Source organism: Dendrobates tinctorius, unplaced genomic scaffold, assembly GCF_039654945.1.
Source record: "Dendrobates tinctorius isolate UK_male_01 unplaced genomic scaffold, ASM3965494v1 ptg000162l, whole genome shotgun sequence".
Taxonomy (NCBI): Eukaryota; Metazoa; Chordata; class Amphibia; order Anura; family Dendrobatidae; genus Dendrobates; species Dendrobates tinctorius.
The window spans coordinates 66,301,829-66,327,452 of NW_027361829.1; the positions used below are offsets into that span (position 1 = coordinate 66,301,829).

Consider the following 25,624-nt stretch of genomic DNA (forward strand, 5'->3'; position numbering starts at 1 on the left):
AACCATTGTTTGGGCGCACTGCAGGGCTCAGAAGGGAAGGAGCGCCATTTGACTTTTTGAATGGAAAATTATCTCCAATCGTTAGCGGACACCATGTTGTGTTTGCAGAGCCCCTGTGTGCCTAAACTTTGGCGCTCCCCCACAAATGACCCCATTTTGGAAACTAGACCCCCTAAGGAACTTATCTAGATGCATAGTGAGCACTTGAACCCCCCAGGTGCTTCACAGAAGTGTATAACGCCGAGCTGTAAGAATTTTTTTTTAAAAAATTTTTCCTCAAAAAATGATTTAGCCCACAATTTTTTATTTTCACAAGGGTAACAGGATAAATTGGACCCCAAATGTTTTTGTCCAGTTTGTCCTGAGTACGCTGGTACCCCATGTGTGGGGGGGACCACTGTTTGGGCACAAGTCGGGGCTCGGAAGGGAAGTAGTGACGTTTTGAAATACCGACTTGATGGAATGGTCTGCGGGTGTCATGTTACGTTTACAGAGCCTCTGATGTGCCTAAAAAGTGGAAACCCCCCACAAGTGACCCCATTTTGGAAACTAGACCCCCCAAGGAACTTATCTAGATGTGTGGTGAGCACTTTGAACCCCCAAGTGCTTCACAGAAGTATATAATGCAGAGCCGTGAAAATAAAAAATCATTTTTTTTCCACAAAAATATTTATTTTAGCCCCCAATTTTTTATTTTCCCAAGGGTAACAGGAGAAATTAGACAGCCAAAGTTGTTATGCAATTTTTCCTGAGTACGCTGATATCCCATATGTGGGGGTAAACCACTGTTTGAGCTCACATCGGGGCTCGGAATGGAGGGAGCACTGTTTGAATTTTTTAACGCAAAATTGGATGGAATAAATGGTGGCGCCATGTCGCGTTTGGAGACGTCGTGATGTGCCTAAACAGTGGAAACCCCTCAATTCTAACTCCAACTCTAGCCCCAACACACCCCAAACCCTAATCCCAACTCGAACCCTAACCACAAGCCTAACCCTAACCCCAACCCACACCTAACCCTAATCTTAACCCTAATTACAATGCTAATCCTAATTCCAACCCTAACCCTAATTCCAACCCTAACCCTAATTCCAACCCTAACCCTAATTCCAACCCTAACCCTATTTCTAACCCTAACCCTATATTTTTTTTATTTTATTATTTATGCCTGCCTATGGGGGTGATAAATGGGGGTGATAAATGGGGGTGTACTTACTTTTTTAGTTTGATCACTGTGAGAGTTTATCACAGTGATCACAGAAACGGAGGGAAGGGGGAGGGGAGCTGATGGTAACGGCGAGCTGATGGCAACGGCGGCGGCATATAGCCACTGTCCATCAGTGGCAGGGGCTTATCGCCGCCGCCAGTCGGTGTGGGGGGGGTCGGGTCTCGGTCTTCAGCCATGGCAGATGCTATTGTGCCCACTGACGAAGGCAAAGGCAGAAACGTGCGTTGGGGCGAGCGCGCACACCCCCTGGATCACCACTGAAAGCTGAGCCTCTTTCTGCATGTAGGTAATATTGCCATTCTCGGTATAACTTTTTATTTGCTGACCTACCATCATTAGAACATGTGATATAGACATTTGTCCTATATATCTCTATTTATAATATCTGGCTCTTCCCCATTAGGAATAATAATAATAATAATTTTTATTTATATAGCGCCAACATATTCCGCAGCACTTTACAATTAAGCGGGGACATGTACAGACAATAAATTCAATACAAGTTAAGACAATTCAAATAATGACATTAGGAGTGAGGTCCCTGCTCGCAAGCTTACAATCTACAAGGAAATGGGGGGACACAGTAGGTGAGAAATGCTTGTTAATTCAGGTCTGGCAATTATAATAGGGATTTTCATATAAAGCTGCATGATCCGGTCATCAGCCCGTGTGTTTAAGTGCAATAGACAAGTATCAAGTGCAGTTATCATGTGCATGAAGGGTGTGGAGACAGATGAATAGTAGGGTGCAGATTCAGAATAATATTTGGAAGGAGGGAACAGGGCAAAGTTTGCTTGCTGAGTAGTTGATGTGATAGGCTTCTTTGAAGAGATGGGTTTTCAAAGCGCGCTTGAATAGGTCAGGGCTAGGTATCAGTCTGATCGTCTGGGGAAGTGCATTCCAGAGAGCTGGAGCAGCACGAGAGAAGTCTTGGAGACGGAGGTGCGAGGTTCGGATTACGGGGGATGTTAGTCTTAGGTCATTTGTAGAACGGAGGGCACGTGTAGGGCGATAGACAGAGATAAAAGAGGAGATATAAGGCGGTGCAGAACAGTGGAGAGCTTTGTGGGTGAGAGAGTATTGAGTGAGAGAGTATAGGAATATTTTCTTAGTAATTTTGTAATTTCTTTATGTGGTTTTTCATTGGGGTGTAGCGCCTTTTCTACAGCTACATATTGTGCACTATTTCCATAATTTTCCTCATGTCCTTCCCTGTGTTTTTTCTGAGCGCACTTTGTTAGTGAAATTTTTAAACAATAAAATTTTCTACATTATTTGTAATTATTTTGGACTAGTACATCTCTTTTTTGCCATCTATGCATGTTTTGATGTGTCCAGTACTATGATCCAGCACACGGGTTGTGCTATGTTAAGATCACTATGAAATGCAATAAATGTGTGCGTTGGCGGAATTTTCTGTTTTTTTATCATAGGAAGCATGCATATGACGGGAGGGGGGAGCCATGCATACCAGGACAGCGACGAGGGAGTAATGCATACCAGGACTAGAGGGGGGTCTGATTTTGTGGGCGGAGCCCCTCTGGGTCCAAGTTGGTGGGTGGGGCCTCTCCAGGTCCAATTTGGTGGGTGGGGCCCCTCAGGGGCTGATTTGGTGGGTGGGAACCCTCAGGATCCGATGCGGTGGCCTGGGCTCCTCAGGGCTTCAATTGGTGGATGCAATCTGATTTGGTGGGCAGGGCTCCTCAGGGTCCGATTCGGTGGGCGGGGCCCCTCAAGGTCTGATTTGGTGGGCGGAGCCCCTCAGGGTCTGATTTGGTGGGCGGGGCCCCTCTGGGTCCGATTTGGTGGACGGGGCCCCTCTGGGTCCGATTTGGTGGACGGGGCCCCTCAGGGTCCAAGTTGGTGGGCGGGGCCCCTCAGAGTCAGATTTGGTTGGTGGGTCCACTCTGGGTCCGATTTGGTGGGCGGGGCCCCTCAGGGTCTGATTTGGTGGGCGGGGCCCCTCTGGGTCCGATTTGGTGGACGGGGCCCCTCAGGGTCCGATTCGGTGGGCGGGGCCACTCAGGGTCCGATTCGGTGGACGGGGCCCCTCTGGGTCCGATTGGTTGGACGGGGCCCCTCTGGGTCTGATTTGGCAGGCGGACCCCCTCTGGGTCCGATTTGGTGGACGGGGCCCGTCAGGGTCCGATTTGGTGGGCGGGGCCCCACAGAGTCCTATTTGGTGGGCGTAGCCACTCTGGGTCTGATTTGGCGGGCGGGGTCACTCTGGGTCCGATTTGGCGGGCGGGGCCACTCTGGGTCCGATTTGGCGGCGGGGCCACTCTGGGTCCGATTTGGTGGGCGGGGCCACTCTGGTTCCGATTTGGTGGGCGGGGCCCCACAGAGTCCGATTTGGTGGGCGAGGCCACTCTAGTTCCGATTTGTAGGCCGTGGTCAATCAGCCTCCGATTTGGAGCCTGGGGTCAGTCAGCTTTCGATTTGGCGCGCCGGCCCTTTAAGACTCATTTTGGTGCGTCGGCCCTTTAAGAATCACTTTCGCGTGTCGGCCCTTTAAGAGCCAGTTTGACGCACTGGGCTTCTATATCCACTTTGGCGCACATTCTCTCTCAGGGGCATGCGTCATGTGATGAAGCTAGATTTGCATTTGTGCTGTGGGTTTCGCTTTAAGAGCTGATATTATCTGGCAGAATCTGTGTCCTGGGGGCATCATTTAAAGGTCATAGGCGTTGGCATAGTAATTGGGTGTGCCTGCGCATATCAATGAGCTTAACTGCCATTTGAATCGCCTCAGGGCATGTTTTCTCTGTGGCAAAATTTCCCCATTGAAAAGCATTGAGACAATTCATTCCAATGACGGGAAAAAAAATTTTCAAACGCAAATTGCGCAAAAACTACAAATCCGATCGACACAAAAAATACTTAGCACACCATTCGTGGACGCTGGCTTCGAAACGACACCTCAACGGCGTCTGTGCGTGTAGCGGTTCGGGCCGCATTAATTGCGGAAATCAACTTAATAATAATAATTAGATGTGTATTTCTTGAAGGAAGTACAGATAGTGGTTTGAAATGGTGCCCGGGCTGCCCCTTTAAGAGAGACTTGCCTGCTGCCCCTGCAAGACTTTCAACTCAGGATCCGTTTTAACTGTGGGTGCCACTCAGGGGCCACTTTGGCCTCAGGGTCTGATTTGGTGGGTGGGGCCCCTCAGGATCCGATTCGGTGGCCTGGGCTCCTCAGGGCTTGATTTGCTGGCCAAGATCCCTGAGGGTCCGATTTTGTGGGTGGGGCCCCTCAGGGTCCGATGTTGTGGCTGGGGCACCTCAGGGTCTGATTTTGTGGCCGGGGTCCCTCAGGGTCCGATTTTGTTGGTGGGGCCCCTCAGGGTCCGATTTTGTGGCTGGTGCCCATCAGTGTCCGATTTTGTGCCCGGGGCCCCCAGGGTCCGATTTTGTGGGTGGGGCCCCTCAGGGTCTGATTTTGTAGCAGGGGCCCCTCAGGGTCTGATTTTGTGGGTGGGGCCCCTTAGGGTCTGATTTTGTGGGAGGAGCCCCTCTGGGTCCGATTTGGTGGGTGGGACCACTCTGGGTCCGATTTGGTGGGCTGGACCTCTCTGGGTCCAATTTGGTGGGCGGGGCCTCTCAGGGTCCGATTTGGTGGGCGGGGCCACTCTGGGTCCAATTTAGTGGGCGGGGCCCCACAGCATCTGATTTGATGGGCGGGGCCCCTCAGGGTCAGATTTTGTGGCTGGGGCCTCTCGGTCCGATTTTGTGGGTGGAGCCCCTCTGGGTCCAATTTGGTGGGTGGGGCCCCTCAGGGTCCGGTTTGGTGGGAAGGGCCTCTCTGGGTCCAATTTGGTGGGTGGGGCCACTCTGTGTAAGATTTGGAGGCTGGGGTCGCTCAGCCTCCGATTAGGAGGCCGGGGTCGATGAGCTTCCGATTTGGAGGCCGAGATAAAAGAGCCTCCGATTTGGAGGCCGTGGTCGATGAGCTTCCGATTTGGAGGCCGGGGTCGATGAGCCTCTGATTTGGAGGCCGGGGTCGTTGAGCCTCCGATTTGGAGGCCATGGTCGTTGAGCCTCCGATTTGGAGGCCGGGGTCGATGAGCCTCTGATTTGGAGGCTGGGGTGGCTCAGCCACTGATTTGGAGGCCGGGGTGGCTCAGCCTCCGATTTGGAGGCTGGGGTGGCTCAGCCTCCGACTTGGAGGCCGGGGTGGCTCAGCCTTCGATTTGGAGGCCGGGGTGGCTTAGCCTCCGATTTGGAGGCCGGGGTGGCTCAGCCTTCGATTTGGAGGCCGGGGTGGCTTAGCCTCCGATTTGGAGGCCGGGGTGGCTCAGCCTCCGATTTGGAGGCAGGGGTCGCTCATCCTCCGATTTGGAGGCCGGGGTCGCTCAGCCTCTGATTTGGAGGCCGGGGTGGCTCAGCCTCCGATTTGGAGGCCGGGGTGGCTCAGCCTCCGATTTGGAGGCCGGGGTGGCTCAGCCTCTGATTTGGAGGCCAGTGTGGATCAGCCTCCGATTTGGAGCCCGGGGTGGCTCAGCCTCCTATTTGGAGCCTGGGGTCGCTCAGCCTCTTTTTTGGAGGCCGGGGTGGCTCAGCCTCTGATTTGGAGGCCGGGGTGGCTCAGCCTCCGATTTGGAGGCTGGGGTGGCTCAGCCTCCGACTTGGAGGCCGGGGTGGCTCAGCCTTCGATTTGGAGGCCGGGGTGGCTTAGCCTCCGATTTGGAGACCGGGGTGGCTCAGCCTTCGATTTGGAGGCCGGGGTGGCTTAGCCTCCGATTTGGAGGCCGGGGTGGCTCAGCCTCCGATTTGGAGGCCGGGGTCGCTCATCCTCCGATTTGGAGGCCGGGGTCGCTCAGCCTCTGATTTGGAGGCCGGGGTGGCTCAGCCTCCGATTTGGAGGCCGGGGTGGCTCAGCCTCCGATTTGGAGGCCGGGGTGGCTCAGCCTCTGATTTGGAGGCCGGTGTGGATCAGCCTCCGATTTGGAGCCCGGGGTGGCTCAGCCTCCTATTTGGAGCCTGGGGTCGCTCAGCCTCTTTTTTGGAGGCCGGGGTGGCTCAGCCTCTGATTTGGAGGTCGGGGTGGCTCAGCCTCCGATTTGGAGGCCGGGGTGGCTCAGCCTCCGATTTGAATGCCGGGGTCGATCAGCCTCCGATTTGGAGGCCAGGCTGGCTCAGCCTCCGATTTGTAGCCTGGGGTCACTCAGCTTTCGGTTTGGTGTGCCGGCCCTTTAAGACTCATTTCGGTACGCTGGCCCTTTAACAATCACTTTGGCGCGTCTGCCCTTTAAGAGCTAGTTTGGCTCACTGGGCTTCTAAATCAACTTTGGCGGACATTCTCTCTCAGGGGCATGCGTCATGTGATGAAGCTAGATTTGCATTAGTGCTATGGGTTTCGCTTTAAGAGCTGATATTATGTGGCAGAAGCTCTGTCCTGGAGGTGTCATGTGATGTTCGTAGGCGTTGGCATAGTAACTGGGTGTGCCTGCGCATATCAATGAGCTTAACTGCCATTTCAATCGCCTCAGGGCACGTTTTGCCATTTCCCATTGAAAAGCATTGAGACAATGCATTCCAATGACGGGGAAAAAAATTTTCAAACGCAAATTGCGCAAAAACTACAAATCCGATCGACACGAAAAATACTTAGCACACCTCTCGTGGACGCTGGCTTCAAAACGACACCTCAACGGATTCTGTGCGTGTAGCGGTTCGGGCCGCATTAATTGCGGAAATCAACTTAATAATAATAAGAAGAAAAAGAATAAGTTAGCAGCGTTCGGATTACAATATAGTGGTTTATTGAAAGCACTATAAATATAAGAAATCGGATTACAATATGTTGCTTGAACCTAGAGGTTCAAGCACCATAAATATAAATAATAGTAAATTATTGATTTCCTCCAGGTAGGATAAAATTAGAATTAGAGACCTCAATCTAGGGAAAGGGGAGGTGTCAGCATGGGCTTGAAATGCAGAATGCTGTATTTTAGTCCCAGTCCATCCCAAGTCACAATATCCAGAAAAAGGAAATGTTTACAGAAGTGATGAACATTTAGCGTCCAAACTCTGTTTAACATATTTTATGGGGGGAAAGACAGATGTAAAAGCCTGCTTCACTGATCAAACCCATGATTCTTCCCTCCTGGCCTGAGTTTGGAACTGATGCTCAGCCTATGATGTTGCCATGTTAATTATTGCTAGGCAACTTCCTTTTATGGTGAGATGCCCCTTTAAGATTCCATCCTCGGACTCCATTATGACATTACTGATGACATGTTAACATTCCACCACAAGATTCCATTATGACATCATAATGCACCGCCACTACTTAACCAAGTGCTTACTGCCTAGGTGTCATTATTGTCAGTGATTGGCTGCGAAGCTGGTGATATACTGACTGCGCTTGGATTTGTTGGAAATGCCTTGCATTTCTTCACATAAACGTGAAGTGTTAGCACTACTCCAGGGGATTCTTACCACCCATGCCCCTGACAATGTGCTACCAATACCCGATGGCGTCCTCAGCTTCACTTACCGGCTGGTTATGAAGCTAGTGAGCGACTGCCTGACCAAATACCAACAAGGTCGTATAAGCTCAGAATATCTTGAGCATTTACAGATGAACATCAGGACATTAGTACAACAGGTAAGTAACAGACAATCTGGGCAAAGCATATAAAACAATAATGGATAATATTCATAAAATACAAGTTGGGGAGGGGGGCGGTGATAGCGTGGGCCTGCGTGCTCTACAATGCCAGGGCTGAATCTTACTCTCAGTCCACCCTGGTCACAATATGCAAAAAAAAAGTAAATGGTTACACATGTAAAGAATATTTAGCTTCCAAAACCTGGTTAAAATAATTTTGGGTGGGAAAGACGGATATAAAAGCCTGATCAGAACAGCAAAGCCATGGCTTTCCCTCTTTCCCTGATTCTGGTTCTGATGCTTAACCCATAATGTTGCCAACTTAATTGTTCCTAGAATGTTGCTAGGCAACTTCCCGTTATGGTGAGATGCCCCTTTAACCCCTTCACCACCTTGCGATTTTCCGTTTTTGTGCTTTCGTTTTTTTGCTCCCCTTCTTCTCAGAGCCAGAACATTTTTTACCATCAATATAGCCTATGAGGGCTTGTTTTTTGCAGGCCGAGTTGTAGTTTTTAATGACACCATAGATTATATATATTGTACTTGAAAACGGGGAAAAAAATTCAAATGCGGTGAAATTGCAAAAAAGTGCAATTCCACAATATATATTTTTTTTTTATTTTAAATATTCACTAAATGCTAAAACTGACCTGGTAATATGATTCTACAGGACAGTACAAGAATGCAGATACCAAACATGTATAGGTCCTTTTTTTTTTACTTAAGTGGTGGAAAAAAAATCTGAACGCCGGCCATGGGTCGGTGTTCATAAAAGATGATCAATGGACAGGCACACTGGTCTTCTGCAGACCCCCGGCTGTCATGACAACCCATCGCAACCCCCAGAGTCATGTGACAAGGGCTCTGATGAGCGAGACTTGAGACACGGTTTCGGTCCGAATGTCTTAAATGCCGTTGTTAGTGATTGACAGCAGCATTTAAGTGGTTGACAGCCAAAATCCATCTGCATCTATTTGCGGGACATGACAGCTGATCACACCATCAACTGTCATGTGTGGGTAGAGATGCAGGCTCTATCGCTGCCTAAAAAGACAGGCACACGACCATGGACGTACCTATACTTTCAAAGTTGTAAATGAGTTAAGATTCCGTCCCTGATTCCATGATGACATCACTGATAACATGCTAACATTCCACCACAAGATTCCACTATGACATCATAATGCACCGCCACTACCTACCCAAGTGCTTACTGCCAATCACTGTCATTGTTGTCAGTGATTGGCTGCGAAGCTGGTGATATACTGACTGCGCTTGGATTTGTTTGAAATGTCTGGAATTTCTTCAGATAAACTTGAGGAGTTGGCACTACTCCAGGGGATTCTTACCACCTATGCCCCTGACAATGTGCTACCAATACCCGATGGCGTCCTCAGCTTCACTTACCGGCTGGTTGTGAAGCTAGTGAGTGACTGCCTGACCAAATACGACCAAGGTCGTATAAGCTCAGAATATCTTGAGCATTTACAGAAGAACATCAGGACATTACTACAACAGATAACAGACAATCTGGGCAAAGCATAAAACAATAATAATGAATAATATTCACAGCACATGAAACAATAATGAATAATATTTATAAAATGCAAGTTTCTTTACATGAAATATGTATTTTGGCCAATAGCAATATAATTTATAGCTTATAAGAAATATCCATATATGTATTAATTGTAGCTTTAGATTGCAGGAGTAAAATGGTGACATAAATAGCGTCCTATATTCTCTACTTTCTCTCATGATTTTTCTTTCTTGCTTATTTCCATTTTTATAGACTGAAGAAAGATCCCAATATGGAGATTTGGCCTTTTTTAAACAATTGGCCCAAGAGGTCCTGTATGTACTAGAGTTTATTGCCCGCCCACTGAAGCATTTGGTAAGAATCCATCATCTTCTATATCTCAGGTCTTTCTTGTCTGATCTTCTCCAGATTACTAGTCATATATCAGATTGTCATATTTCTCATGTTAGAAGCCCCCTGTCCGCTCCAGGCAGATACAGGATCTTTTATGGCAGCCTGTCTCTGCTCCATCCTCTGTGGTGATAGTCTGTACTGTTCTCAGTGGTGCGGACCTTTCATATCACATCTGTCTCGCTTTATCTTCACAATCTTCCTTCTTGTAAATGCTGCAGTTCTGGTAATAGATGTTATTGGAGAACTGTTGTATATACAAGTCCCTTATATATTAATGTGGATGTACTGGACGGCCGTGTATATTCCCCGCCATTATGTAAATCCAGGTTTAGTCTGTCCTGTCTTTTGTGTACTGTAATTTAGTATTTGTGAATTGTTATATTAATTGCACATATTACATCCATCAGGAAACACCGGCCGGTGACTCCAAAGAGGGGCAACACCGAAATATCACTGACCCCAATACCAGTGAGCCAGGGCTAAAAAGTGATCTGATTGAAGGTAAGCTGATCATCTCGTATTCCTACAAATGTTAATATTATGGAGACACCAGAGTATATATAAATTTACTCCTCTGTATGAGGCCGGTGATGGTTCCTGAACCTCCTATAGAATGTAATGGAGAGGTCTCATGCAAATCTGAAAACCCCTCTGGTTCTCTCTTCTGGGATCTTCTCAGCCCCAAAATGCACAAAGAACCTCACAGGGTCCCCATCCAAGTCCTTGTCAGATCCCGAACAATCACACCTTTATGGTAGAGTATATCTATCTATGGATGTGCCATAAGTATATACAGTATGTGCAGAATATTCATATAACTAGTATTATACCATTTACTTGTCTTTCCTTCCTTATATCGATGTGTTATATATTAAGTACTGATATCGTCTAATACATGATGTCTCATTATTTTATCATTATATTAGAGACAACTGAGCCGGCAACTGCTGATGGTGGAATATCTGAGACACCAGAGATCCCCGAATCTGCCAGTGTAAGTATCAGAGAAAACATCTGTATATCATCAGATAACGGGGTATGAATTACACCTCACATGTTACACCCCAGAGTACAATGGGTTAACTCTATTCTTAATGTAGATTGGACCAATTATTATTATTCCTGTCTCCTCTGTGTGATGTCCCTTACCATCCCCTCCATACAATGATACATGTGTATGGAGGATATCCCTATAATATAATAGTGTCTGGGGAGCGTCCTGCTGGTATCATGTCCTCTACATCTGCTGCAGGGTAATCAGCGGGGACAGAATGTGGAGAAGTTCCTGCATCTGCAGCTTTTATCTTCCTGCAACTTATATATCTTATTGTCATTTCTTATTCTTCTAGGCCATACTCAGATCATTGACCCCTATGAGAAAACCAAGTAAGAGCGACTATACCAAGATCAAAGAGATCGGCAGTGGATCTTTTGGGTGAGCGTTATGTATAATCTACATTTTTCCCAAACTCCTTATGATGATGCCTCTGTCTATATGTCCTGCCTTATGGAAATTCCTGTATCTGAGTCCACGTCTAAATGTTACTGTATTCCAAGATCCGTAACATTTTTATTTTCTCATCCCATAGAGCTTTGTAAGGACTTGTTTTTTGTGTGTCAAGCTGTTGTTATCGGTACCACTGTGCACTAGATCTAATCTACATCTAGTCATCTAGTCCACATCTATTTGTCACGATTCAGCTCAGTTATCATGTGATATGGATGAAAGCCTCCCATAAGTGATCATTTATGCTGAGTTATTTTGTGTATTTCCAAACATTGATTTCTAGTGACGGCCATACATCTAGTATTAACTATTAGTGACGAGCGAGTATACTCGTTACTCGAGATTTCCGAGCATGCTCGGGTGTTCTCCGAGTATTGGATGTGCTTGGAGATTTAGTTTGTGTCACTGCAGCTGCATGATTTGTGGCTGCTAGACAGCCTGAATACATGTGGGGATTTCCTAACAAACACACAATCCTCCTCACATGTATTCAGGCTGTCCAGCAGCCACAAATCATGCAGCTGCGGTGACACAAACTAAATTTCCAAGCACGACCAAAGTATTCGGAGACCACCCGAGCATGCTCAGAAATCTCGAGTAACGAGCATACTCGCTCATCACTATTAATCACTATTAACTATTAGGATCATTTGACATATAGACAGACTGTTAGTAAGAATCCTGTATAAATTATGGATTTTTCTCCTCTACAGGGCCATCAACTTAGTGCGTCATAAAGACACAAACAAGGTATTCGCCATGAAGAAACAAGACCGGAGTAAACTGGAACTTCCAAAGTATCTTGAAATGGCCTATCTGGAAAGGGACATCGCAATATTCGCTGATTGTCCCTTTGTTGTCTCCACGCTTTGTTCCTTCCCAACTAAACGACATCTTTGTATGGTCATGGACTTTGAAGCAGGTAAGACATATCCATTGCATATATATTAAGCCCATTTCTGCTTAAATATATAAAGGTACCAATGTATTTATATGTCATTAATCTACATGCTCATAAGAACAGTTTAGGAAGGTTGCCTTTTTCTGACAGATAATAATTTTCATTGCTTCTTATTGCATTTTTTTCTGATGTTGGGCGATCAAAAACACTGCAATTCCATCTGAGTTTATTTGTTTTTTTATTATTTATTTTGAATGGAGAAAAAGTGATTTTTATATTTATTTTCTTTCCCCAAATATTTTTATTATTATTTTATTTTTTAGTCTCCATAAGGGACCTGAACTTGCGATTATATAATCGTAATTACTATGTACTGCAATATGGGCATTGCAGAATATGGTGAAAATCTTGGTCCCCTATGAAGCCAAGTGACACACTGAGCTTCACAGAAGTACCATAATGGCAAGGATAGTAGTCTTCCGCAGACACTCAGCAGCCATAGCAAACCACTGACATGGAATGGGGGCGATGAGTGCTTAGAGCAGCTCACCTCCAGGTCACCTGCTGTAAATGCCGCTGTCAGAGATTCACAGTGTAATGTAAGCGTTTACCAGCAGGGGCAGATCTCAGCTCTCTTTTTGTATAGGATTACTCTGCAGGATACAGTATATGCTCTACATCACACAGTGTATCTCTATGATTGACTCCCTGCCCCAATGTCTCAGCTTATTTCTCATTCACACTCTTCATGTGTAATTTACATTGTAACAAACTCTCACCTGTCATATTTGCTTTCTGCTCTAGGAGGAGACTGTCAGACTCTCATTGATATATATGGTCGTTTACCCCTCGCCTTGACCCGCTTGTACATTGCAGAAACGGTTCTTGCTGTGGAATATCTGCACAGCTTTGGTGTGGTTCATCGAGACCTGAAGCCTGGAAAGTAAGTGAACGCTGCAGTATAATAAAGGGAGAGACAGTTATAGTTTGGTATACAGTCTATGGGTTATTACTTAGGGCTGACAATATCTTTTCTTTCACAGCCTCATAAGATCATCATCTGGACATATCAAAGTCACAGATTTTGGGCTTTCAAAACTCGGACTTATGAGACCAACATCAGACATTTACAAGGCTCGAACTAAAGACATCGCCAGAGAGTTCCGTGATAAAGAGGTTAGCTATAGATTGAAAACTTATTCTTTACAGATCTGATCTATTTCTGCTTCTCTCATATTTTCTCACATAGAAAACTTTTCCACTGATATTATTTGTCACAGTAATTTTCATTGATCATCTTCTCATTGTTCTGTTGGTTTCCAGAGGAGAGGCACCTTGCATTATATGGCCCCAGAAGTCATCTTACAGAAGGGCTATGGAAGGCCTATTGACTGGTGGTCAATAGGGATCATCACATTTGAATTTCTTACCGGCTATTTGCCATTTAACGGAAGCTGCCAAAAAGAGATTTTGCGCAGAATTAAAAAGGGTAAGTAAAATAATCTGAATGCTGTGTGATGCCATAGTAATTTGGTTCAGTTGTTAGGTTCATACTTTGGTTTAGTTACTTGTTGTTTTTGATAGTTTTTTTAAATGATAGTAAATGTAGAGACATTCTTTTCGGTAACATTTACTTTTTATATAACAGAAGACATCACTTTGAAATTTAAAAATCTTGCTGTTCATCCTGATGCTCAAAACTTCATTACTCAGCTGCTCAGAAAAGATCCAACACATAGACTCGGGACAGGTAATGTATATAGTAGTATTAATAATGACTTATAACTCCTCTGTGACCTGACAAATAGATCATTTCCATGAGGATCAGCACTGAGGTCTCTGCGTTACCTCCTTGTCTATTTCCCATTCTTCATGCCATGACTTACAGTATATTTTGGCTCTGCTCTGTCTTCAGTTTAGATTACCATAAAATGTACAGTCTTCCTAACATTGTCTGTATCACTTTTTTCTTGTCTTCCGTTTCCAGGAGGAGCAAATGAAATCAAGAGTCATCCATTCCTGAGTAAGAAGTTAGATTTTGAGAATCTTGAAAATCAGGAGCCAGAGTTTAGGCCAATTCTTAGGTCAGAGGAGGACACCCACTACTTTCCCAGTAAGTAGAATGAGACGTCATCTGGTTAAAGCTGCCGTTTGTCTTGTCTTTTATTTTATGTGACAATATGTTTCCATCATTATTAGTAATAACATGGTGACTGTCTGTGATTATATTAATAATCTCTGATAATACTTGTATTTTGTAGCTGGCATTCAGAGACCCAAACATATGGATTCAGATGAGTGTGACACAAATGAGGAGGTCAGTGATTGGCCAGAAAGCCTAAACTATGTGTCATCTTCTCAAAGACTTTCTAAGGTAAGTATGTGATCTGTAAATAAACAAAACTATAACTAAAATAGTATGAAAATATTATATGTATATATATTTATATTTAATTTTACTCTGTGTATTTTAGCTATATGCAACCAATACCAGGATGATGAGCAATGAAGATAATGAGCCATCTCCAGATTGTTCTCTAGAGACCAGCACAAAACACTCAGATGTGTGAGTAGATTATTATTATGGGGTATAGTACTGACATATCTTCAGAATACCAAATACAAGACGCATATGACACAATACTAAATCCAGAACCTACCGCCCCATGATTGATCATCACTGTAATGCCTGTCTTGTCATAACGCTGGAGATAACAGCTGATCATTGTGACCAGCCTTTCATTTCCATTTCATTAAAGCCCTTTATTACTAGTTATTCTTCTCTCTTGCTGACAGAAGGAAGTCCTGTGCAAGGTATACCCTTCATTTTGTCCAAGTGTCCTAATTGCCCATAAAAAAACGAGTCTTTTTATTTTTAATTGCTTTCACTTGTAATTTGTTTATTTTTCTTCTACCAAACAGGCAGAAAGAATCTTCTCCTACTAGAAATGATGGTGATAATCAGTGTTTCACTACTGAAAACAAGTCACCCTCTCCCGTATTGTCAGGTATGTGCAGGTCTATAGGACATCTTGTTGTCGTCACTGATCAAAAGGTGTACTGTAAATGTTACATGAGGGCTCAGAAAATCACTGCTTTTTTGTGCCTTTAAAATAAACAACAATCCAACACGTTAATGTATAAAATTCTCACTCTTTTGTGCTGTGCATTAAAGGTATAAGGGGCCATACAGTCTGGTGCCTGATACTGATCATGAATAATCTGCCCATGGCTCGATCAGGCCCCAAACTAACCCTATATATACCCTTAATGTGCCACAGATGTTTTAACCCCTTAATCCCCAAAGCTGTTTTCGGTTTTGCGTTTTCGTTTTTCACTCCCCTTCTTTCCAGAGCCATAACTTTTTTATTTTAAGGTCAATATGGCTGTGTGAGGGCTTATTTTTTGTGGGACGAGTTGTACTTTTGAACAATACCATTGGCTTTATGAAGTCGTGTAACAAAAAATGGGAAAAAAATTCCAAGTGCAGTAAAATTGCAAAAAAAGTGCAATCCCGCACTTAATTTTTGATTGACTTTATTGCTAGGTTCACTAAATGCTAAAACTGACCTGCGATTTTGATTCTCCAAGTCATTACAAGTTTGTAGACACCAAATATGTCTAGGTTATTTTTTATCTAAGTGGTGAAGAAAAATTCCAAACTTTGCAAAAAAAAAAGCACCCTTTTCTGTGACTCGTAGCATCTCCATTTTTCATGATCTCTGGTTGGTTGAGGGCTTATTTTTTGCACGCCGAGCTGACGTTTTTAATGATAACACTTTTGTGCAGATACGTTCTTTTGATCGCCAGTTATTGCATTTTAATGCAATGTCGCGGCGACCAAAAAAACACAATTCTGGCGTTTCGATTTGCTTTCTCGCTCAGTCATTTAGCGATCGGGTTAATCCTTTTTTTATTGATAGATCGGGTGATTCTGAACATGGTAATATCAAATATGTGTAAGATTTATTATTTTTTATTGTTTAATTTTGGATGAGGCAAAAGAGGGGTGATTTAAACTCTTGCTTTTTTAATTTTTTTATATTTTTAAAAACATTTTTTTTTAATTTTGGCATGCATCAATAGCCTCCATAGGAGGCTAGAAACTGCCATAACTCGATTGCCTCTGCTACATAGAGGAGATGCATAGATCATCTCTATGTAGCAGAATTACAGGTGTGCTATGAACGCCGACCACAGGGTTGCGCTCATAGCAATCTGGCATCAGCAACTATAAAGATATGACTCTAATCTTATGACTTGATATGAATCTAATCTTATAGGAGTTTATCATTGACTTGTTTTTCTTACTTTTTTATATGATTTTCCAGTTGAGAACAAAAATAAATCTGCATTAAACCTGGGAGAAGAGAAAAACCCAGAAATAGTAGCAGAGACAGAGCCTAGCAGAGGTAAGTGTAACAATAAGGTCTATGTTGTGTGATGTCGGCGACTGAGAATAATTCATGAAGAGGAGATGTTATATGTCAGTGGTGGATTGTCTCATCTATGACTGACAATGATCATTGACTTGTTTTTCTTTTTTTTATATGAATTTCCAGTTGAGATGAAAATTACATCTGCATTAAAACTGGGAGAAGAGCAAGACCCAGAAATTGTAGCAGAGACAGAATCTAGCAGAGGTAAGTGTGACAATAAGGTTTATGTTGTCTGATGTCGGCAACTGAGAATAATTCACGAGGAGGATATATTATGTGTAGTGATAAGCGAGTGTGCTCTTTTCTCGAGTTTTCAGAATATGCTCGGGTGTTCTCTGAGTAGTTTGGGCGTGCTCGGAATTCAAGTTTTAGTCCCCACAGTTGCATGATTTGAGACTGCTAGACAGCCTGAATTCATGTGAGGATTTCCGAACAAACGAGCAGTCATCCCGTATGTATTCAGGCTGTCTAGCAGCTGCAAACCATGCAGCTGCAGGGACTAAAATTTAATTTCAGAGCACGCCCAAAATACTCAGAGAACACCCAGAGAACACCTGAGAATGCTTGGAAAACTCAAGTAACGAGCACACTTGCTCATCACTACATATAATATATCCTCCTCGGGAATTATTCTCAGTTGCCGACATCAAACAGTCAGTCCCTGCAGCTGCATGATTGGCGGCTGACAGCCTGAATACATGTGGGGATTGCCCGTTCTTTAGCAAAAATCCCCACATGTATTCAGGCGTTCCAGCAGCCACAAATCATGCAGCTGCAAGGACTAAAACTTAATTCACGAGTACGCTCAAAATACATGGAGAACACCCGAGCATGCTCGGAAAACTCCAGTAACGAGCACACTCGCTCATCACTATAAGTCAATGGTGGGATTTTCACATCTATGACTGACAATGATCAATGACTTGTTTTTCTTACTTTTTTACATGGATTTCCAGTTGAGACAAATACATCTGTATTAAAACTGGGAGAAGATCAAGACCCAGAAATAGTAGTAGAGACAGAGCCTAGCAGGGGTAAGTGTGACAATAAGGTCTTTGTTGTCTGATGTCGGCGATTGAGAATTATTCACGAGGACGATATATTATATGTCACTGGTGGGATTTTCACATCTATGACTGACAATGATCAATGACTTGTTTTTCTTACTTTTTTACATGAATTTCCAGTTGAGACAAATACATCTGCATTAAAACTGGGAGAAGAGCAAGTCCCAGTAATAGTAGTAGAGACAGAACCTAGCAGAGGTAAGTATGACAATAAGGTCTATGTTGTCTGATGTCAGCGACTGAGAATAATTCACGAGGAGGATATATTATATGTCAATGGTGGGATTTTCACATCTATGACTGACAATGATCAATTACTTGTTTTTCTTACTTTTTTACATGGATTTCCAGTTGAGACAAATACATCTGCATTAAAACTGGGAGAAGATCAAGACCCAGAAATAATTGTAGAGACAGAGCCTAGCAGAGGTAAGTGTGACAATAAGGTCTTTGTTGTCTGATGTCAGCGACAGAATAATTCACGAGGATGATATATTATATGTCAATGGTGGGATTTTCACATCTATGACTGACAATAATCATTGACTTGTTTTTCTTACTTTTTTACATGAATTTCCAGTTGAGACGAAAAATACATCTGCAATAAAACTGGGAGACGATCAAGACCCAGAAATAGCAGCAGAGACAGAGCCTAGCATATGTAAGTGTGACAATAAGGTCTATGTGGTCTGATGTTGGCGATTGAGAATTATTCACGAGGAGGAGATGTTAACTCCCAGTTATACGATTGCCACATGTATGATGATTGACAATGATCACTGACTTGTTTTTTTTTTTACTTTTTATATGAATTTCTAGTTGAGAAGAAAAATAACTCTGCAATAATAACACTGGTAGAAGAGCAAAATGCCCAAATAGTAGAAGAGCGAAAACCTAGACGACGTAAGTGTGATAATAAGGTCTATGTTGTTTCATGTTGGCCAGTGAGAATAATTCATGTGGAGAAGATGCTATCTGTCATTGGTGGGATTGTCACATGTATGATGACTGACAATGATCCTGTTCCTCTGCACGGATAAGATTTCTCTACCGTGCTGCCACAATGACACCGAAGCAGTATCCTCTAATATGGAGTTCCATTACTTACATTAGTTTTATATCTCTTCTCCTAGGTTCCATCTTCCGCCGGATTATATCATCCTGCCGGCGAGGATTATCCAGGGCCGCTCGCAGCATCAGAAGATGCATGTGTCCAATCTGTCATTAGGGCACCATATACATCTAGTACAGCAAGTCCATCATCAAAGCTGTACTTGGGCAGCACGGTGGCTCAGTGGTTAGCACTGTTGCTTTGCAGCACTGGGATCCTGGGTTTAAATGTCACTAAGGAAAACATCTGCAAGGAGTTTGTATGTTCTCCCCGTGTTTGCGTGGGTTTCCTCCGGGTACTCCGGTTTCCTCCCACACACCAAAGACATACTGATAGGCAATTCCTAGTTTAAAAAAAAAAAAATAATAAAAATTCTGAATTAATTAATGTTCCTTTGTAATAGAATATTTCTGAAATATATGGCATACCAATACTGTACGTCATACATGTTTGAAGCACCCTCATGAAGTTTTGTTTTTTCACTAAATGTGTATGTATTGTAGTGTGGTGGGGTAATATACTTCCCTACTGCCGTCTTCTCTGGGATCACGCTCTGTCCGGCTCCACTTTTGTGTGATGTCATAGCTACATAGTTACATACATAGGTTGAAAAAAGACCTAGGTCCATCAAGTTTAACCTTTCTCCACCAATTGTCCATTTTGTCACTAAATTAAATATAACCCGCAATGTTATGTGTATTGAGGAAATCATCCAGCCCTTTTTAAAAGCTGCTGTAGTGTCTGCAATTACTAGTTCTTGTGGTCGGCATTCCACAGTGGGACTGCTCTAACTGTAAATAACCCTTTCCTATTTAGCTGTCGGAATCGCCTGTCATCGCTCTTTAGCTCACTGTATACTCTCGGTGTGAGCGAGAAGTTTCTTCTATAATGCAAGCCTATGGCGCCTTGTTCTGATGCTCCATAGGCTAACATTGTTAAAGGGAACCTGTCACCTCATTTTTCAGCTATAAGCTGTGGCCACTGCCTTATGGGGCTTATCTACAGCATTCTAGAAAGCTGTAGAAAGGCAGTGGCCGCAACTTATAGCTGAAAAACGAGGTAACAGGTTCCCTTTACTCACTACATACTTGCCAATGTGGGAGATGATGTGACCTGGTCATCATCTAGCCGTAACAATTATTCCCTTATAAAAGCTTCTAAAGACATGCATAACCAGTAGGACTTGGGCATCCTAGGACAGTCCTACTTGGACTATATTCACGTTGGACTATGATCAGTGGCTCTGTCGGTATTTGTGTCTGAAGCCTCGGGAATGGGATTCAGATGTTCGCACCAACAGGAACATTGACTACAATGATGCAGGCAGAGTCAGTGTTCTATGTTGGCATCATTATATGCCTATTTGAGGCAGGCACCAAGATGCCATCTTGGTGTCTGCCTAAAAAAGTCATACAAGGCCAAAAATTATGTCCTACAGAGCACACAGTGACTCCATCTACATCATTAAAATCAATGGCTTCATTAACACAAACATCAGAAAACTTTATTCTAGGGCTTCAGCTGCAAGCCTCCGACCGTAGACAAAGACACAATGTGAGCTTAGATTAAGTAATTAAGTTATAGCCATCAAGAAGAAAGAAAAAAAATGGATCTAGCTCACTGCTTGTAGTCCAAATGGAGACTGCAAAGAATAACTTTTAAATAGTCTGTGGTCTGGCGCATGGGTCGAGATACATACCAGGCTAGCTCCATAGTCAGATAGCCTGTTGAGAAGTATATATGAAGGGAGAGGAGATGTAAGAAGTACACAATAAGATCACAATAAAGCACATCAAGGTAAGGTATTGTGGCATCAAATATTAGTCCAGTATAATAAACTGTGATGTGGACCACTATATTAACCCGTATTCAGTAGATGAAAAAGAACTGAAGGGTTAAAGAGAGCCAAAACACTTATAAAATAAATCAATAGTAAACCTCCCTCCATATATACTTCTCAACATTTGCACTCAGGACATGGTTTTAGATGTACTTAAATTAATGCATTTAGCAACAATATACATCTGAAATTTTTTTTTTGCATAGGGCTTAGCGTATTTTACACATTATATTGATTATGTGGACTAGCTACACACATTATACGTATACAATTGTGTGATGTTATATAGAGCTTGTTACTGCTCCCATGATTATAGGTTATGTTTAATAACCGCTGTCTATTTTAAATGTTTTTAATCTTTTTTTTGGTGGTTTGTGTATCCCATGTAACAAAATTGACAATTTTTCTATGGTGATCCCTGCATTTGATGTATGTCTTCTTGGTTCTTTTTTTTGTGATTTACATGCAATTTGGACATACTGTGGTTGGATCCCCTCTAATTAGTCTTATTATCTGATGGTGCCATCTGCATCCTTGTAGATAGCTTCAAAAAGTAGTAGTATATGTAATTACTAGAGTTGAGCGATACCGTCCGATACTTCAAAGTATCGGATCGGAATGGATCAGCCGATCTTAAAAAAAAGTATCGGTATCGCCGATTCCGATACCGGAAGTCCCATTCAAGTCTATGGGACTTCCGGTATCGGAATAAGAAAAACCCTGTTTTTGCCTTGTACAGCCTCTCTGGGGTCTGTACGGGCCTTTCGGGGGGCTGTGCCGGCCTGCCAGGGGGTCTGTGCAGGCTCCGGTGGGCTGTGCCGGCCTCTCGGGGGGCTGTGCCGGCCTGCCAGGGGGTCTGTGCAGGCTCCGGTGGTCTGTGCCGGCCTGCCGGGGGGCTATGCCGGCCTGCCGGTGGTCTGTGCAGGCTCCGGTGGGCTGTGCCGGCCTGCCGGGGGGCTGTGCCGGCCTGCCGGTGGTCTGTGCAGGCTTCGGGGGTCTGTGCAGGCATCGTCCGATGGGACTACAAGTCCCATCGGGCGATGCCTGCTACCATGACAGTGATTGACACATTAGCCAATGATGGGACAGTAGTAGTCCCATCATCCGGCTAATGTGTTGAATGTAAAAAAAAAAAAAAAAAAAAAATAAAAAATTACATGCTACATATATGCTACATACATACAACATGCATACTACATACATGCTACATTCATACTACATACTACATACATGCTACATTCATACTACATATATACTACATGCAACATACATACTACATATATACTACATGCATGCAACATGCATACTACATATATACTACATGCTACATACATACTACATATATGCTACATACATACTACATATATACTACATGCATGCTACATACATACTGCATGCTACATACATACTACATGCTACATACATACTACATATATGCTACATACATACTACATATATACTACATGCATGCTACATACATACTGCATGCTACATACATACTACATGCTACATACATACCACATATATACTACATACATACTACATGCATGCTACATGCTACATACATACCACATACATACTACATACATACTACATACATACTACATGCATGCTACATGCTACATACATAACACATATATACTACATGCATGCTACATACATACTACATGCTACATACATACCACATACATACTACATACATACTACATACATACTACATGCATGCTACATACATACTACATGCTACATACATACTACATATATACTACATGCATGCTACATACATACTACATGCTACATACATACCACATACATACTACATACATACTACATGCATGCTACATACATACTACATGCTACATACATACCACATACATACTACATATATACTACATGCATGCTACATACATACTGCATGCTACATGCATGCTACATACATACTACATACATACTACATGCATGCTACATACATACTACATGCTACATACATACTACATATATACTACATGCATGCTACATACATACTACATGCTACATACATACCACATACATACTACATACATACTACATGCATGCTACATACATACTACATGCTACATACATACCACATATATACTACATATATACTACATGCATGCTACATACATACTGCATGCTACATGCATGCTACATACATACTACATACATACTACATGCTACATACATACCACATATATACTACATACATACTACATACAATACATTCATACAATACATACATAGACATACAGTACATATAACATAGAGTAACATACTTACCAATACTTGTCACATTGTTCCCCGAAGCCATTGTCTTTTACGGAATAAATATTAACATAACAAACCACAAAAATACTCACCCACGATCCGAAGCAGTCCACGAGTGTGTCCCACGACGATCTTGGGTAGAGAACTGCAGCATCAGCTGATGCTGCCGTTCTCTACGGGCTGCAGGAATCCAATGACGGAAGGTAGGTATCCTTCCGCACTGTATTCCTCCGCCACTTAAAAAAAAAAAGTCCCTAGTCTCACTTTATGCCATTGCTTCCCACACAGCAATGGCATAAAGTGAGACTAGGGACTTTTTTTTTTTTAAGTGGCGGAGGAATACAGTGCGGAAGGATACCTACCTTCCGTCATTGGATTCCTGCAGCCCGTAGAGAATGGCAGCATCAGCTGATGCTGCAGTTCTCTACCCAAGATCGTCGTGGGACACACTCGTGGACTGCTTCGGATCGTGGGTGAGTATTTTTGTGGTTTGTTATGTTAATATTTATTCCGTAAAAGACAATGGCTTCGGGGAACAATGTGACAAGTATTGGTAAGTATGTTACTCTATGTTATATGTACTGTATGTCTATGTATGTATTGTATGAATGTATTGTATGTAGTATGTATGTAGTATATATGTGGTATGTATGTAGCATGTAGTATGTATGTAGCATGCATGTAGTATGTATGTAGTATATATGTAGTATGTATGTAGCATGTAGTATGTATGTAGCATGCATGTAGTATATATGTAGTATGTATGTAGCATGTAGTATGTATGTAGCATGCATGTAGTATGTATGTAGTATGTATGTAGTATGTATGTGGTATGTATGTAGCATGTAGTATGTATGTAGCATGCATGTAGTATATATGTGTTATGTATGTAGCATGCATGTAGTATGTATGTAGTATATATGTGGTATGTATGTAGTATGTATGTAGTATGTATGTAGCATGCAGTATGTATGTAGCATGCATGTAGCATATATGTAGTATGTATGTAGCATGTAGTATGTATGTAGCATACATGTAGTATATATGTAGTATGTATGTAGCATGTAGTATGTATGTAGCATGCATGTAGTATGTATGTAGTATATATGTGGTATGTATGTAGCATGCATGTAGTATGTATGTAGTATATATGTGGTTTGTATGTAGTATGTATGTAGTATGTAGTATGTATGTAGTATGTATGTAGTATGTATGTAGCATGCATGTAGTATGTATGTAGTATATATGTGGTATGTATGTAGTATGTATGTAGTATGTATGTAGCATGCAGTATGTATGTAGCATGCATGTAGTATATATGTAGTATGTATGTAGCATGTAGTATGTATGTAGTATATATGTGGTATGTATGTAGTATGTATGTAGCATGCAGTATGTATGTAGCATGCATGTAGTATATATGTAGTATGTATGTAGCATGTAGTATGTATGTAGCATGCATGTAGTATATATGTAGTATGTATGTAGCATGTATTATGTATGTAGCATGCATGTAGTATGTATGTAGTATGTATGTAGTATTTTTTTTTTTTTTTTAACATTTAACACATTAGCCGGATGATGGGACTACTACTGTCCCATCATTGGCTAATGTGTCAATCACTGTCATGGTAGCAGGCATCGCCAGATGGGACTTATAGTCCCATCGGACGATGCTTGCACAGACTCCCGGACATCAGCACAGCCCCCCGGCAGGTCGGCACAGCCCCCCGGCAGGCCGGTACAGACCCCCACAGGGTGCACAGACCACCGGCAGGCCGGCACAGCCCCCCGGCAGGCCGGCAGAGACCCCCGGAAGGCCCGAAATGACGGCACATCATGATGCGCACACACCGCGCATCATGATGACGTCAGGCTGTCAATCAACTTTGAACTTCCGATTCCGATGCCGACTTCCGATATTGAAAAAATATCGGAAGTCGGTATCGGAATTCCGATACAGCAAGTATCGGCCGATACCCGATACTTGCGGTATCGGAATGCTCAACACTAGTAATTACTGCTATCTCCTGCCAAATTCCTTAGTGAGGAGTGCCGAACATTTATTCAGGTTATTTTTCAACCCAAAACGCTTAAGACAACGCATAGGTTAACCCCTTCACCCCCAAGGGTGGTTTGCACGTTCATGACCGGGCCAATTTTTACAATTCTGACCACTGTACCTTTATGAGGTCATAACTCTGGAACGCTTCCATGGATCCCGGTGATTCTGACATTGTTTTCTCGTGACATATTGTACTTCATGTTAGTGGTAAAATTTCATTCAAATAACTTGCGTTTATTTGTGAGAAAAACGGAAATTTGGCGAAAATTTTGAAAATGTCGCAATTTTCCAACTTTGAATTTTTATGCCCTTAAATCACAGAGATATGGCACCCAAAAAACTTGATAACTAACATTTCCCACATGTTTACTTTACATCAGCACAATTTTGGAACCAAAATTTTTTTTTGTTAGGAAGTTATAAGGGTTAAAAGTTGACCAGCGATTTCTCATTTTTACAACACCATTTTATTTTTACGGACCACATCACATTTGAAGCCACTTTGAGGGGTCTATATGATAGAAAATACCAAAAAGTGACACCATTCTAAAAATTGCACCCCTTAAGGTGCTCAAAATCACATTCAAGAAGTTTATTAACCCTTTAGGTGCGTCACAGGAATTTTTTTGAATAT

At 43.0% G+C, this 25,624-nt stretch overlaps 1 protein-coding gene across 1 annotated transcript in view; it reads left to right on the forward strand.

Annotated features, from left to right (window-relative positions):
* LOC141052595 (microtubule-associated serine/threonine-protein kinase 3-like) overlaps positions 1-19,355 on the forward strand; it is a 110,017-nt gene extending 90,662 nt beyond the window's left edge. Inside the window, exons 3-23 of the mRNA XM_073549824.1 lie at positions 9,634-9,735; positions 10,182-10,275; positions 10,701-10,768; positions 11,124-11,209; positions 11,995-12,203; positions 12,987-13,125; positions 13,226-13,358; positions 13,506-13,671; positions 13,831-13,932; positions 14,170-14,295; positions 14,444-14,556; positions 14,657-14,748; positions 15,105-15,190; positions 16,514-16,594; positions 16,745-16,825; positions 17,578-17,655; positions 17,809-17,886; positions 18,040-18,117; positions 18,269-18,349; positions 18,508-18,591; positions 18,822-19,355. Of these exons, the coding sequence (XP_073405925.1) occupies positions 11,148-11,209; positions 11,995-12,203; positions 12,987-13,125; positions 13,226-13,358; positions 13,506-13,671; positions 13,831-13,932; positions 14,170-14,295; positions 14,444-14,556; positions 14,657-14,748; positions 15,105-15,190; positions 16,514-16,594; positions 16,745-16,825; positions 17,578-17,655; positions 17,809-17,886; positions 18,040-18,117; positions 18,269-18,349; positions 18,508-18,591; positions 18,822-18,916 (1,884 nt within the window). The 5' untranslated portion in view covers positions 9,634-9,735; positions 10,182-10,275; positions 10,701-10,768; positions 11,124-11,147 and the 3' untranslated portion in view covers positions 18,917-19,355. The remainder of the gene's footprint in view (positions 1-9,633; positions 9,736-10,181; positions 10,276-10,700; positions 10,769-11,123; positions 11,210-11,994; positions 12,204-12,986; positions 13,126-13,225; positions 13,359-13,505; positions 13,672-13,830; positions 13,933-14,169; positions 14,296-14,443; positions 14,557-14,656; positions 14,749-15,104; positions 15,191-16,513; positions 16,595-16,744; positions 16,826-17,577; positions 17,656-17,808; positions 17,887-18,039; positions 18,118-18,268; positions 18,350-18,507; positions 18,592-18,821) is intronic.
* The last annotated feature ends 6,269 nt before the right edge of the window (positions 19,356-25,624 follow it).